This window comes from Haematobia irritans, chromosome 1 (assembly GCF_050003625.1).
Source record: "Haematobia irritans isolate KBUSLIRL chromosome 1, ASM5000362v1, whole genome shotgun sequence".
Taxonomy (NCBI): Eukaryota; Metazoa; Arthropoda; class Insecta; order Diptera; family Muscidae; genus Haematobia; species Haematobia irritans.
In genome coordinates, this window is record NC_134397.1 from 217,374,179 (window position 1) to 217,390,679 (window position 16,501).

The window sequence follows — 16,501 nt, forward strand, 5'->3', positions numbered from 1 at the left end:
ATTTATTTGTATTTCTTTTACACATGAAAATAATATTTCATGTGTTAAAAAAAATACAAATAAATAGAGGTTCTGACCTCTGTCATTTGTGACCACTCCATGCAAATTGCAGTATGAGGGTCAAATATTAGGAACTCAGATTTCGAAATATTTTCTCCCTTGGTTGAAGTTGACACACTTTTGTGATGACACACTATAGTAGAATATTTAAATAATTCTAATTATATCCTCTGCCACATGATAAAGGACAAAGTGTTAAAATATTTCCATTACATTTATATCACATAGAGTTATTGACAGTTTGAAACATTCAACTTTCTAATGTAGTCACGCAACTGATTTTAAAGATTTAACAATTGAACTGAAATTTGAGGTTATTTATCTTTGTAATCTACACCAAAGGATTGTATACAATTTTTGTCATTCCAATTGTAGCACATTAAAATTTTAGTATATATAGCACACATGTTCTTGGTTGTGTTGAGATTCTAAGTTAATCTTAGGATGTGTGTCCGTCAGTTCTCGTTTGCCAAGTTTCAAGCTTTCGGCTTGAAACTTGCCAAAAGTTGTTGTTATTGATGTAGGTCAGATGGTGTCGCAATGGGTCACATTTAGTTATAACCCTCCCGTAAACAAATTTCCAAAATTTGTCTTATTCATCCTTTACCCAATTTGGTCGACATCTAACATATGATGTCATTATCTTTCATGGTACTATTAATCGTTTTTGGTACTTGATCCCTTTCGTGTTTTTGAACGATAAGTTTGTCTAAAGCTGGATTCCATAGCATTTGAGACAAAACTTGTCGATGATGTCGACAGGGTTTCCATGATTCTATCTACTCCTACATCTAATTGGTCTATTTCTTGAGTTTCAGAGACCGCCAGAATACTTCGTACTTTCTGTGGCAAAAGCAGTAAATATAAATTACATAATATTTTATCAGAAATTTTACCAGTTGACAAACATTTTAATCGTTGTACACCGTGGAATGCTTTTTGTTCCCCCAGCTCTATGCCGATTAGTATGTGCCTGATTTAATGACACCCTTCACCACTTCTGTGGTACAGGGTATAATAAGTTTGTGCATTTGTATGTAACGCCAAGAAGGAAAAGTCTGAGACCTATCGTTTAGTATACCGATCGTCTTAGAATTAAATTCTGAGTCGATTTAGCGATGTCCGTCTGTCTGTCTGTCCGTCCGTCTGTCTGTTCATGTATTTTTGTGCGCAAAGTACATGTCGCAGTTTAAGTCCGATCGTCCTCAAATTTGGCATAGGGTCGTTCTTTGGGACAAAGACAATCGCTATTGATTTTGGAAAAAATCGGTTCAGATTTAGATATAGCTGCCATATATATTTATCTCCGATCTGGTTATAATTGGCGTGTTTATCAACCGATGTTCTTCAAATTCAGTACATCCGAATATTTTATGAGTCTCGCAAAACTTCCAAAATATTAGCCAAACCGGTTCAGATTTAGATATAGCTCTCATATATATCTTTCGTCCGATTTAGACTCATATGACCACAGAGGCCAAAGTTTGCTACCGATTTTCGTGAAATTTTGCATAAAGAGTAAAATTGACATTCTACCAATGCTTGGTAAATTTGATTGAAATCGGTTCAGATTTAGATATAGCTCCCATATATATCTTTCCCCCGATATGGACTAATACAGTCCCAGAAGCCAGAGTTTAACTCCAATTTGGTTGAAATTTTGCACTAGGAGTACAATTAGTAGTGTAGTCAAGTGTGCCAAATTTTATTGAAATCGGTTCAGATTTAGATATAGCTCCCATATATATCGTTTGCCCAATTTACACTCATATAACCACAGTGGGCAATCTTTTACTCCGATTTAATTGAAATTTTGCACAGGGAGTAGCATTGTAGCTATGCTGCCAAATTTGGTTGAAATCGGTTCAGATTTAGATATAGCTCCCATATATATCGTTCGCCCGATTTACACTCATATGGCCACAGAGGCCAATTTTTAACTTCGATTTGGTTGAAATTTTGCGCAGGGAGTAGAATTAGTATTGTAGATATGCGTGCCAAATTTGGTTGAAATCGGTTCAGATTTAGATATAGCTCCCATATATATGTTTTTCTGATTTCGACAAAAATGGTCAAAATACCAACATTTTCCTTGTAAAATCACCACTGCTTAGTCGAAAAGTTGTAAAAATACTCTAATTTTCCTAAACTTCTAATACATATATATCGAGCGATAAATCATAAATAAACTTTTGCGAAGTTTCCTTAAAATTGCTTTAGATTTAAATGTTTCCCATATTTATACCTTGCTCCACACTGTGGAACAGGGTATTATAAGTTAGTGCATATGTTTGCAACACCCAGAAGGAGACGAGATAGACACATGGTGTCTTTGGCAAAAATGCTCAGGGTGGGCTCTTGAGTCGATATAGCGATGTCCGTCTGTCCGTGAACACATTTTTGTAATCAAAGTCTAGGTCGCAGTTTTAGTCCAATCGACTTCAAATTTGGCACAAGTATGTGTTTTGGCTCAGAATAGATCCCTATTGATTTTGGAAGAAATCGGTTCAGATTTAGATATAGCTCCCATATATATATTTCGCCCGATATGGACTTATATGGCCCCAGAAGCCAGAGTTTTACCCTAATTTACTTAAAATTTTGCACAAGAAGAACAATTAGTACTATAGTCAAGTGTGCCAAATTTTATTGAAATCCTTTCAGATTTAGATATAGCTCCCATATATATCTTTCGCCCGATATGGACTAATACGGTCCCAGAAGCCATAGTTTTACCCCAATTTGGTTGAAATTTTGCACAGGGAGTAGAATTGGCATTGTTGCTAAGCGTGCCAAATTTGGGTGAAATCGGTTCAGATTTAGATATAGCTCCCATATATAGCTTTCGAACGATTTACACTCATATGACCACAGAGGCCAATTTTTGCTCCGATTTAATTGAAATTTTGTACAGGGAGTAGAATTAGCATTGTAGTTATGCGTGCCAAATTTGGTTGAAATCGGTTCAGATTTAGATATAGCTCCAATATATAGCTTTCGGCCGATTTACACTCATATGACCACAGAGGCCAATTTTTTGCTCCGATTTAGTTGAAATTCTGCACAGGGAGTAGAATTGGCATTGTAGCTGTGCGTGCCAAATTTGGTTGAAATCGGTTCAGATTTAGATATATCTCCCATATATAGCTTTCGCCCGATTTACACTCATATGACCACAGAGGCCAATTTTTAACTCCGATTTAGTTGAAATTTTGCACAGGGAGTAGAATTAGCATTGTTGCTATGCGTGCCAAATTTGGTTGAAATCGGTACAGATTTAGATATAGCTCCCATATATATGTTTTTCTGATTTCGACAAAAATGGTCAAAATACCAACATTTTCCTTGTAAAATCGCCACTGCTTAGTCAAAAAGTTGTAAAAATGACTCTAATTTTCCTAAACTTCTAATACATATATATCGAGTGATAAATCATAAATAAACTTTGGCGAAGTTTCATTAAAATTGCTTCAGATGTAAATGTTTCCCATATTTTTTTTCTAACATTGTGTTCCACCCTAGTGCATTAGCCGACTTAAATTTTGAGTCTAAAGATTTTGTAGAAGTCTATCATATTCTTGCAGATCGAGTGATATTTAAATGTATGTATTTGGGACAAACATTTATATATAGCACCCAACACATTTGACGGATGTGATATGGTATCGAAAATGTAGATCTACTAAGTGGTGCAGGGTATAATATAGTCGGATCCGCCCGACTTTAGACTTTCCTTACTTGTTTTTTTACTAAAATTGTGTTCCACCCTAGTGCATTAGCCAACTTAAATGTTGAGTCTATACATTTTGTAAAAGTCTATCAAATTCTGTCCAAATCGAGTGATATTTAAATGTATGTATTTGGGACAAACCTTTATATATAGCCCCCAACACATTTGACGGATGTGATATATTATACCCTGCACTTTGTGCAGGGTATAATATAGTCGGCTCCGCCCGACTTTAGACTTTCCTTACTTGTTTTTTTTTTTTTTTTTGAGTTAGTCGTTATGAAATTGTTGTTATATCCTGGAAAAGAATAAACGTTTATCACAAAAATTATATACTTTTCTTCCAAATACACTTCCTTACAGCGAAAAGAAAATGAGAAACGAACTTTGTTTGTCTAAAATTATTTTTTTGTGTGTACGTCCATAATACGGTTTAAAAGTTCGTTAGTTAACGGAGCACTAACGGAGCTTCATGAAAATGGGAGTAAGAATAACAAAATGGTACAATTTAGTTAAATTTTGTCGAAACAAATGCTATTTCCATTTGCAATATTTTAAAATATAAGTGTTGGAATGCATTAAAATCATAAAAAAAAATAAATTATTTATTTGGCAAAATAACACAAAATTTTTTAATTCACATCCAAAACACTGAATTCGGATCATACCTTAAGATGTGATGCAAATTCAGTGCAACGGCTATTGCAATTGTGGACATCCATCTTATGACAAGCCCATGTTAAAATCACTTTTTTTGCTTTAATGCAGAAAAATTTACCACAATTTATGCGTACTTTCTTTTTCATAAAAATTTCGTCAAGATTTAATTTTTATTGCTTTAGAAAAAGTAACTGCGACAGTAGAGTATTTAACTCCAACACTGAACATATTTCTGGCCTTTAGCCAAACAATTTCTTATTTTAAGGTCTTCCAATGCGGTTTTTCTTGGTTTCTTTAAAAATCCAAGCCCACAAAATTGAATGCCACTAAATGTGTTTCATTGTAATCTTACTCAATTCATCTCTTGAGCATATTCAATAAATCTAATGTCATCTCAAGATGTTTAACAAATCATTTTCCTTACAACGCGGAACCTTTTTAGTAGCTTACTTTGACTACACCCCCTCCAAACTTGAAACGTACAAAAAAAGAGTTGGATTTAAGAAGGAAAAAACAAACAAAGTAGAACAATAGCCACTTTCTATGAAAAAAAGAAGAAAACAACGACACGCAAAAACTAGAAGAAAGCAAAAGTTAAAAGCATCCTATTCTATGGGAGTTAAGAACCTCAAGCGTATAATAACCACTTTAACTTTTTTCGCTCGTTGCACTAGCATAAACACATTTGAAGTACACATAAGCACACAAACACACACACATTCAAGCGCACTTACATACACACTCTCTCTCTCTCTTTTTCTATAGTTACTTTCTCTCGCCCCAACTAGTCCTAAGTGTGACATCTGCCATTAAAACAAGCCAATCCTCCGGATGAGGCAGCATGTGTGGGTGTTTGTTTAAGTGCTAGTGCCAGGGCCAGTGTTTGTCTCTGTATTTGTTTAAGGTTTTCTATGTGTGTGTGCGAGTTTTATTGTTTTGCTGTGTTCTAGCAATAGAGTGTATATGGAAACACTATCAAGTGTCAAGTTACTTTTCCGTCAAGTTGCTTACCCAAAAGGGATGTTCAGGCGTCAAAATATTGCATTGGGATGCAATAAACTCCGTAGGGAAGTACTTGTTTACATTCATTTCTCTTCTCTACTCTCTTCAGTTTTTGTTTGCTCTTTACTGCGAAAGTAATAAAAAATACCATTAAACTTTGACAAGCGACAGTGATTGGAGGTGTCGAAGTTACATAGTCATTTTTTATTATGAACAAATTTTCCGATTATTTTCTTCTTCTTCTTGTACTGTTTAACGAAACATGAGAATAGTTTACAGAATTGGTTATAACGTTTATAAAGGAGAGATGGAGGGAGAGTTATTTTAATCATATACTCAATAAAAAGAGTACTTGGATGCAAGGATTTTGACCATCCTTCGAGGTTTTGGTATTGATTCCAATACCACGGATGCTGCTTCTTTAAAATAGAGATATTTTTTGGGAGTTATCTAGCTTTAAAGATAAGCTCTATTACATCAAAATTAAAACCAAATATGTAATACATAGCTACGATGGCAGTTCGGAAACTTCTTAGCCTAGCACAAAAAGCGCAGTATAAACGGAAAAAGTTAAGTGTTTTGGAAACTTCCATCTCTGGCAAATCCTAAATATAGAAACAAGTGACTTTTACTTGTTCCCAAAACCTAAAAAACTCCTTGCCTCAAATGAAGATGCAATTTCAGTTGTAAACCACTATTTTGAAGACCTTGAGGAAAACTATTTTAATCAAGGGATAGAATTGTTAGAAAAGCATTGGACTAAGTGTATTGAAGTTTCAGGAGATTATATTGAAAAATAAAAATATTTTTGAAAAACGAACTATTCTCTTTCATTGATAGGCTAAGAAGTTTCCGAACCGCCTTCGTAGAATGCTAAGTCCAGTACAAAATTTCACGTAAATCGGATTAACTCTATGACCTCTGTGGTCATATGTGCATAAATCGGGCGAAATATATATGTGGGGCCTATATCTAAGTCTGAACAGTTTTATTCCAAAATTAATGAAGTCTATTGGACTAAGTTAGATAGGTTAGATGGCAGCCCGATTTTTTAGGCTAACTTAGATTGTCGTGAATTGTGAAGTCATAGTGATGAACTCCTCTCTTATTGTTGAGTGCTCGATTTTATGTTTAGTTACATTACAAGGGACCTCGTTTTTATAGCCGATTCCGTACCGCGTTACACATTGCAGTGAAGCCACTAAGAGAAGCTTCGAAACACTCACAAGCATTATTGAGAGGGGATAATTCACTTATGACACAAATGTGGTCACAGACAGAGTGACGAACATGGCTAGATCAAATGAGGGGCACCGTTGCCGCATTTTATAGCGTTCTATCCAAAATGATAGATTTTTACCGTTTAATAGATTTGTAGAACTCTTGATGGTTTGTTAGATTTTTAAAAATACTCTTCTACAACTTCAATTTTTTAAATTTTCTATAGAAACAAAATTTTGACAACATTTTCTATAAAAATAATATTTTGACAAAATTTTCTATAGAAATAATATTTTGAAAAAAAAAAATTCTATAGAAATAAAATTTTGGTGTTCTTGATTTGCCACTGTTAAATCATCGATTTGAGTGCAGTTGGCTGGGTTTATTTTGAGCGTGCTTCCTCTTACTTCTTTCGTTTTGTTATTGTTGGTTTATTCTTCAATCATTTTGTTGTTTTTGATTTCAGCTTGCATTGACTAAACTACAAGTGTAGCTTAACCAACAGAGGAAAATAATGTTTGTCAAATTTATTTGGGCTATACTCTTTTTTGACAAAATTTTCTATAGAAGTAAAATTTTAACACAATTTTCGTTTTTCTATTTCTATTTTGACAAAATTTTCTCTAGAAATAAAATTTTGACCAAAATTTCTATCGAAATAATCTGTTGACAAAATTTTCTATAGGTATAAAATTTTGGCAAAATCTTCTATAGAAATAAAATTTTGACAAAATTATCTATGAAATAAAATTTTGACAAAATTTTCTATAGAAATAAAGTTTTGACACAATTTTCTTTTTTCTATTTCTATTTTGACAAAATTTTCTATAGAAATAAACTTTTGACAAAATTTTCTATAGAAATAATCTTTTGACAAAATGTTCTAAAGAAATAAAAATTTGACACAATTTTCTTTTTTCTATTTTGTTAGAAAATATAACAAAAGGAAACGAAATATAGATTTGTAACACCCAGAAGGAGACGAGATAGACACATGGTGTCTTTGGCAATAATGCTCCGGGTGGGACCCTGAGTCGATATAACCATGTCCGTCTGTCCGTCCGTCTGTGAACACATTTTTGTGATCAAAGTCTAGGTCGCAATTTAAGTCCAATCGCCTTAAAATTTGGCACATGTTCCTAATTTGGGTCAGAATAGAACCCTATTGATTTTGGAAGAAATCGGTTCAGATTTAGATATAGCTCCCATATATATCTTTCGCCCGATATGCACTAATGTGGACCCAGCAGCCAGAGTTTTATACCGATTTGCTTGAAATTTTGTACAAACATAACACTTAGTCGTATAGTCAAGTGTGCAAAATTTGATTGAAATCCTAACCTAACCTAACCTATGGCCACAGCAATCAAATTTTTGGCCGAATTTGGTTGAAATTTTGCACTATGAGTACAATTAGTAGTATAGTCAAGTGTGCAAAATTTGTTGTAAATCGGTTCAGTTTTAGATATAGCTCCCATATATATCTTTCGCCCAATATGGACTAATATGGTTCTAAAAGCCAGAGTTTTGGCCCAATTTGATTAAAATTTTGCACAGGGAGTAGATTTAGCATTGTAGCTATGCGTGCCACATTTGGTTGAAATCGATTCAGATTTATATATAGCTCCCATATATATCTTTCGCCCGATATGCACTTATATGGACCCAGAAGCCAGAGTTTTATCCCGATTAGCTTGAAATTTTGCACAAGGAGTACAATTAGTAATATAGTCATGTGTGCCAAATTTGATTGAAATCGGTTCAGATTTAGATATAGCTCCCATATATATGCTTTTCTGATTTCGACAAAAATACCAAAATTTTCCTTGTAAAATCGCCACTGCTTAGTCGAAAAGTTGTAAAAATGACTCTAATTTTCCTAAACTTCTAACACATATATATCGAACGATAAATCATAAATAAACTTTTGCGAAGTTTCCTTAAAATTGCTTCGGATTTAAATGTTTCCCATATTTTTTTTTTGTTAAAATTGTGTTCCACCCTAGTTCATTAGCCAACTTAAATTTTGAGTCTATAGATTTTGTAAAAGTCTATCAAATTCTGTCCAAAGCGAGTGATATTTAAATGTATGTATTTGGGACAAACCTTTATATATAGCTCCCAACACATTTGACGGATGTGATATGGTATCGAAAATTTAGATCTACAAAGTGGTGCAGGGTATAATATAGTCGGCCCCGCCCGACTTTAGACTTTCCTTACATTTTTGACTTTGAAGTATTCGTTATAATTTGGATTTTTAAACTGTCATTTGTTTGTACGTGAGTACTTTTATTAATAAAACGCGAAAAGAGAATGAAAATTTGATAAATGAGATCTGTATCCCAATTTAATTTTATTGGTCATTAAATCTATTTAAAGTCAGATAGGTCGCAACAAAATTTATTTATTTTAAAGAAGCCGCATCTTTGGCTCGGAATCAACACCAAAATCCTTAAGGGAAGTTCCAAATCTTAGGATCCAAGTAAACTTTTTTTGAGTGTAGAACTAAAATTTTAAAGAAATTTTCTATATAAATAAAATTTTAAAGGAACCTACTGTACAAATAAAATTTGAAAAAGATTTTCTATAGAAATAAAAATTTGACAAAATTTTCTATAGAAAGAAAATTTTGACAAAATTAAAAAAAAATTGTGACAAATATTTCTAAAGAAATAAAATTTTGAGAAAATTTTGGATATAAATAAGATTTCGACAAAATTTTCTATAGAAATAAAATTTCGACAAAGTTGTCCAAATAAAAAATAATTTTGACAAAATTTTCTACAGGAATAAAATTTTGACAACATTTTTTATAGAAATAAAATTTTGACAAAATTTTCGATAGAGATAAAATGTTGACAAAATTTTATGTTATATAGAAATAAAATTTTGACCAAATTTTCTATAGAAATAAAATTTTTACAAAATTTTCTATAGAAATAAAATTTTGACAATATTTTCTATAGAAACAAAATTTTATGAAAATTTTCTATAGAAATAGAATTTTGAGAAAATTTTGGATAGAAATAAAATTTCAACAAAATTTTCTATAGAAATAACATTTTAACAAAATTGTCCATATAAAAAACAATTTTGACAAAATTTTCTATAGAAATAAAATTTTGACAAAATTTTCTATAGAAATAAAATTTTGTCAAAATTTTGTATAGAGATAAAATGTTGACAAAATTTTATATAGAAATAAAATTTTGACCAAATTTTCTAAAGGAAAAAAATTTTTGACTGCATTTTTTATAGAAATAAAATTTTGACAAAAAATTTTCTATAGAGATAAAATGTTGACAAAATTTTCTATAGAAATAAAATTTTCTAAATGAATAAAAGTTTGACACAATTTTTTATAGAAATAAAATTTTGACAAAATTTTCTATAGAAATAAAATTTTGACACAAGTTTCTATAGAATAAAAATTTTGAAAAAGTGTTATATAGAAATAAGATGTTGACAAATGTTTCTATAGAAATGATATTTTGACAAATTTTTCTATAGAAATAAAATTTTGAAAACTTTTTCTATTGAAATAAAATTGTCTTCATATTTTGAAGGGATGGGCACGAGTGGCAACCTAAGACCCCTAAGACATCTTCGTATTATCGCCAAAGAAACCATGTGTCTACTTATAATATCCAAAGCGTGACAAAGGATATAAACAGAATAGATCTTCACCAATACCTCTCTGATATACCTGTCGCATACTTATAATATCCTGTTCAACAGTGTGACAAAGGATATAAACAGAATAGATCTTCACCAATGCCTCTCTGAGATACCTGTACATCCATTCTAAGTTTAAGATAAATTTCTTCATCTATTCACCTGTAGCAATATTAAATGTTGCACGACAAACAATTTCTGGCCGTTTAAAAGCTATAGGAAAGATCCAAAAGTGTGGAAAATGGATGCCACATGAAAAAAACCGCTCACTTCATACCTGTAAACCTGGTAGATTGCATATGAAGCTTCCACTTAGTTCAAATTTTAAAGATAAACAAAAAACAAGAATCTCTTCTTTGGGGAGTAAACATCGCACTTTTTCCCACCAAAGACTCTTTTTGTTTGTTTGTTTTTTATAGAAAACTGCTTACGAGCTATGATGTGCATGTAAATGTTTCATGTTTCCATTTTAGAACTATGGCACGTACACATCATGGTTATTTTGCCGTGTTGTTTTTTTCCGTCGATATTTTGTTTGGTCATTTTTCAATGCACCATGTAACAAGTGTAAGTGATGTACGTGTCTGAAGGAGCTTTATCGCATAGGTATCTGTCTTCATCAGGCACTACGGTGTGTGCTCATATCAGCAAATCAAGTTGTAGGAGGGCGAATAGAGAAAATGTGTATCAGATGGGAACGTTTTCGTAGGTATTGGAGTGAAAGGTCCAGAAGAAGAAAATTTTATGAAGAAATGGGAAATGTGAATTAATTGACAACGGATACCGTTTTTCGGGATATCCTTATTCCATAGCTTTAACTTTCAGTAATGACACATATTGCCCGCAGTGTAAATAACATAGTTTTTATGGATTTCAATATGTAAAGTTTCATGCGGGTGCTTTTACGAACAGCTGATCCAACAAAGAAAAGTTTTTGCATTGTGTCGTTTCCGGTGATGAAAAGTGGATCCACTACGACAATCCCAAGCGAAAATTAAATACTCGTAATACGTTTATTCCGTCCATGGCTCATCATCGATGCTAGAACCGATGCTGTTCAACATCATTCATTTTTCATGGTGTTTTCAATTACAATCACTGACTAATTTTCGTCTCCATCTTATATGTTTCTCCTTTCTTCCTTTCAAAAACACATCGACATTGTCTGATGTTAAGCAAGTGTGATGTATAGAATAAATTGTTTCTTTATTGCATTTGTATGACATCATATCATAAAATTACAGAATTTTACTTGGTTTCTTTTTTCTTCACACTTCACTCGATACTCGGTGCTCCAAGTGTATCTAGTAGCTTCCTATAGTCTTGAAGTAACATGTGCTGGCAGTTTTGAAACGTACGATGCATTCCACTATCCAATTGTGTTGGTGCCAAGGTACATTGGCGTATCTGTGTGTTTGTTCTAAATACCAGATAGCTCTTAAAGGTTACTGATGAAGTACCCTCTTTCAGTTTGATGAAAATTAAAAATATTTTCTTATGAAGAGAATCCAATCATGCAGCACGTAGATAAATAAAAGCAATGCCATGAATGACCCTTTGGGAAAACTATTTTCATTTTGTAAAAGAAATTGAAATGTTTTAATCAGATTGGATTCGTTTGGAATATGTGGCTTAAAATTCTTTTATGGTTTTTAGATGAAAACGCTTAGAGAATCATTTAATGTTTTCAACTTAAGGATGCTTAAGTAAATAGAGAGCATTTCAAAGGCTTTTACGGTAAAACTAAATGGGATACAAATTTAGTTTTAAAATATGGAACAAATCGTTATTAGGCTTTTTGCTAGAAATATGAATATTTTCTGTGATTGTGTAATTTTTGCAAATATTTAATTTAGCATATATTTTTATGCAACTGTGAAACTGTGAATTTTTATTCAAAATAATTTTACAAATTATTTCAAATTGTAACTAAAAACATTTTTTTGAAAGTAAATTTTAGCAATTCGATTTTAAGTATATAAAAGCCGAAATGATAGAATAAGACTTCTGATCCGGAAGTAGAGCAAACTTGGATCATCTCCAATGCATTTGACATCCCAGTAAGAAAAGCGTCGTAGTAGTGAAAATGTTCCTTTGGGATCCGGAATTTAATATGGCCTTGTCATATGACGGATGTCCACCAGGGATGGAAATGCACTACTATAGTACCCCTCGAATGATTTAGTACCTTTTGTGTAAACATTTTTGAGCCTATATCAGATTTATGGTACAATAGCATCGACAAAATATTTTAAAATTTCGAAAAAGTTTTTAACAAACTTTTTTGCCAAAAGTCATTTACAAATTTGGCAAACAGACAAGTTCATGCGGGAAGAAAATCTCGATTTTGAAAAAGCCATAGTCACTTATTGAACTTCAAGAATGTTTTAGTCGAAAACAGCATGCGATTCTACATAAGGCCTCCACACGGTCGAAACTTGAGATAAACATAATCTACCAACATTTGCAGAAAATCTTACCAAAAACTACCAAAACAATTATTATTTTGCAAAAATTTATTTCTTCAGAAATTTTTGTAAAAATTTTATTTCTACAGAAAATTTTGTAAAAATTTTATTTTATAGAAAATGTTGTCAAAATTGTATTTCTATAGGAAATTATGTCAACATTTTATTTCTATAGAAAATTTTGTCAAAATTTTATTTCTATAGAAAATTTTGTCAAATATTTATTTCTATGGAAAATTTTGTCAAAATTTTATTTCAAATCAAAATTTTGTCAAAATTTTATTTCTATAGAAAATTTTATCAACATTTTATTTCTATAGAAAATTTTGTCAAATTGTATTTCTATAGAATATTCTGCCAAAATCTTATTTTTATAGCAAATTTTTCAAAATATTATTTCTATAGAAAATTTTGTCAAAATTTTATTTCTATAGAATGTTTATATTTGTATGTAACGTGTAAATTCAATGTAAAAACAAACTTAAAACAATATCTATGTAAGTTTATCGTGATTTTTGTTGAATAATAAAAACTGTAATATATTTTATTCAAATAGACGAAGCCCCTGAAGAAGACAACAAGGAATTGTCGAAACGTTGGGCAAAATGTAATAAAAACATGCTTTTATTTACAAACAAAACAACATTGGTCTAATTAGCTTAATAAACTGAACCGAACATCATTGAACTTCTGGCCAAATACATGATATTAATAATTCTATCGGATAGCCTGCCGAAATACATTCATCTCTTTGAATAGGAAGCAGAACAACAACAAAAACATCGATATTTACATAATGAGAGGTTACTTCCAACACATAGCTTTAAAATATGACGACGGAGTATGCCGCGCTATGAAAGACTACAGCAACGAATGCAAGAGACTTAAACAACAACAAGAACGACTGAAATTTCTTCTAACCTGCCGCAGTTATGGACTTATCCCGAACCATACAAAATTCACTACATCGAAGGTAAAACAACTCTTTCAATCCAATAATATAAGTCACAAATTAGCAAAAATAGAGCAGAATTTCCATAGAAAAATATTAAATCTAGAGATAGCAGATACTAACTCCAACATCAAAATTTCACGTAAGAAAATTCTTAGAATGGAGAATGGAATGAAAACTATGTTGACAGAGGAGGATCATTTCTCCTTTATTAAAAAACAGAATGAGAGGACAAAAGGAATTGTAACAAATATAAGTGAAGTACATAGAAGGAAGATACATACACTGAAAGAAAAACAATTTCAACAGTTTGGATTTAAATATAATGAACACTGGTTTCAGAATCTTACGGAAGTAGAATTCCCTGCGGAGTGCAAATGGCTATTGTCTTTGGGTAAAAAGTTTGCTCTTCCTATTGACAAAAGACAATTCTCAATACTTCACACTATAGCAGATATTGAACAATGTATCCAAAACATTGAAGATGATGAGGAAAAGGAGACATGTAGAGCAAAAATAGCTAACCGTATAAATAATTATAAAAGAAGGATGAAATACACTGAAAAAGAAAAATTCATTTTGGCAATACTTAAACAAACTAACAAATTTTTGAGACAACATAGGGAAATTACAATTATTCAATCGGATAAAGGGAACAAAACAGTGGCAATGTACAAACGGGACTATGAAGAAAAGATGAACAAAATGCTGGAAGACAAAAATACATATAAGTGTACTAGGGCAGATCCAACCAATAAATTAGTTAGAAACAATAATTCAATTGTTTCTGAACTATTCAAAAACAAATACATTGACGCATATCAAAAGAAAACAATGTACTGCTCAGCTGCTTCGGCCCCTCGTATATACGGATTACCCAAAATTCATAAAGACAATGTACCCCTAAGACCTATTGTATCGTCCATGAATGTTCCGTGTTACAATCTATCCAAATATATTGGCGATATATTGAGACAATTGGTTTCCAAAAAACTTAACGTTAAGAATTCCTTGGAACTTAAACAAAATCTTCAGAATATTCATTTGAATGATGACGAAATTTTGGTGTCATTTGACGTAATATCTCTTTTTACAAATATTCCTGTACACACTGCTATTCGACTCATAATGCAAAATTGGGAAAGGATAAAAAATTTCACACAAATACCAAAGAACACATTCCACAACATTCTCAAATTCTGCCTTATGGATAACAATTACTTCGTGTATGAAAATAAAATATATAATCAAGTCTTCGGAATGCCAATGGGAAATCCGCTCTCACCAACTATAGCTGACATAGTACTAGACCATCTAATTGACGATACGCTAAAGACGCTGGAAGATAATGACATAAATATTAAATACATCGTAAAATATGTAGACGATATTTTAGCTATTATTAGAAAGGACGACGCTAGAGAAATTCTAAACAAGTTGAACGCTTATCACCCAAAAATCCAATTCACAATGGAGACCGAAGATGACAATCAACTGGCCTACCTAGATGCAAAACTTCATCACATACACAATTCCATAACCTTCGATTGGTATACCAAAGCGACATCATCAGGCAGGATTATGAATTACCATTCCACGCAACCGAAATCACAAATAATTAATACGGCAAAAAGCCAAATCACAAGAATTTTATCCATCAGCGATGAACAATATCACGAAAAAAACATAAAAGAAATTTTAAATATTTTAACGTCCAACAGCTTTCCATATAAACTTTCCTTAGAACTCATTGAAAACGCGAAGAGAAAAATCATTAACAAAAAACAAACACAATCTATAAATGTTACAGCTAATAATGAATATCAGATTAAGAAATGTTTTCAAAGTGTACATTACATACCAGGGCTAATAGACAATAAACACCTTAAGAACGTCATAAACAACACAAACATATGTTTTGCCTACAAACCCTATCGTACATTAAACATAACATTCCCCAACTTGAAAACACCAATAAAAAAGGAACAACAATGCAATGTTGTTTACGAAATTGGGTGTAATGGAAGTAGCAACCAAAGCTGTGATCTTGTGTACATAGGTACAACACGACGAGCTCTGCAAACAAGAGTCAACGAACACAAAACGGACATCGCAAAGAAAAATGAAAAAACAGCACTCTCACAACACATTTTAAAAACTGGACACACAGCTGATTTTGACGGAGTTAAGATTTTGGATAAAGAGAAGAGAGAGAGAAAACGTTTAACGATAGAAAGTCTGAGGATACAACAAAAAATAAGTAGAACAATGAATGTCAAAGAAGATACAGACAATATAAGTACTTGCTACAGCGTTGCAATATCGTAACACCATCTGTGATATAGTTTTAAGCTGCGTTTGTTGTCTTTATATGTTTATATTTGTATGTAACGTGTAAATTCAATGTAAAAACAAACTTAAAACAATATCTATGTAAGTTTATCGTGATTTTTGTTGAATAATAAAAACTGTAATATATTTTATTCAAATAGACGAAGCCCCTGAAGAAGACAACAAGGAATTGTCGAAACGTTGGGCAAAATGTAATAAAAACATGCTTTTATTTACAAACAAAACAACATTGGTCTAATTAGCTTAATAAACTGAACCGAACATCATTGAACTTCTGGCCAAATACATGATATTATAGAAAATTTTGTCAAAATTTTATTTCTATAGAAAATTTTGTCAAAATTTTATTTCTATAGAAAATTTTATCAATTTTTTTTC

The 16,501-nt window shown here is 31.8% G+C and overlaps 2 protein-coding genes across 2 annotated transcripts in view; one reads left to right on the top strand and one right to left on the bottom strand.

Moving 5' to 3' along the window:
- Octbeta2R (Octopamine beta2 receptor) overlaps nucleotides 1-16,501 on the bottom strand; it is a 673,234-nt gene that overhangs the window by 382,540 nt on the left and 274,193 nt on the right. The gene's annotated exons all lie outside the window — the stretch shown is intronic.
- On the top strand, nucleotides 14,441-16,099 carry LOC142234843 (uncharacterized). The gene has a single exon (XM_075306047.1). It carries the CDS (start codon nucleotides 14,441-14,443, stop codon nucleotides 16,097-16,099), a length of 1,659 nt encoding a protein of 552 aa, XP_075162162.1.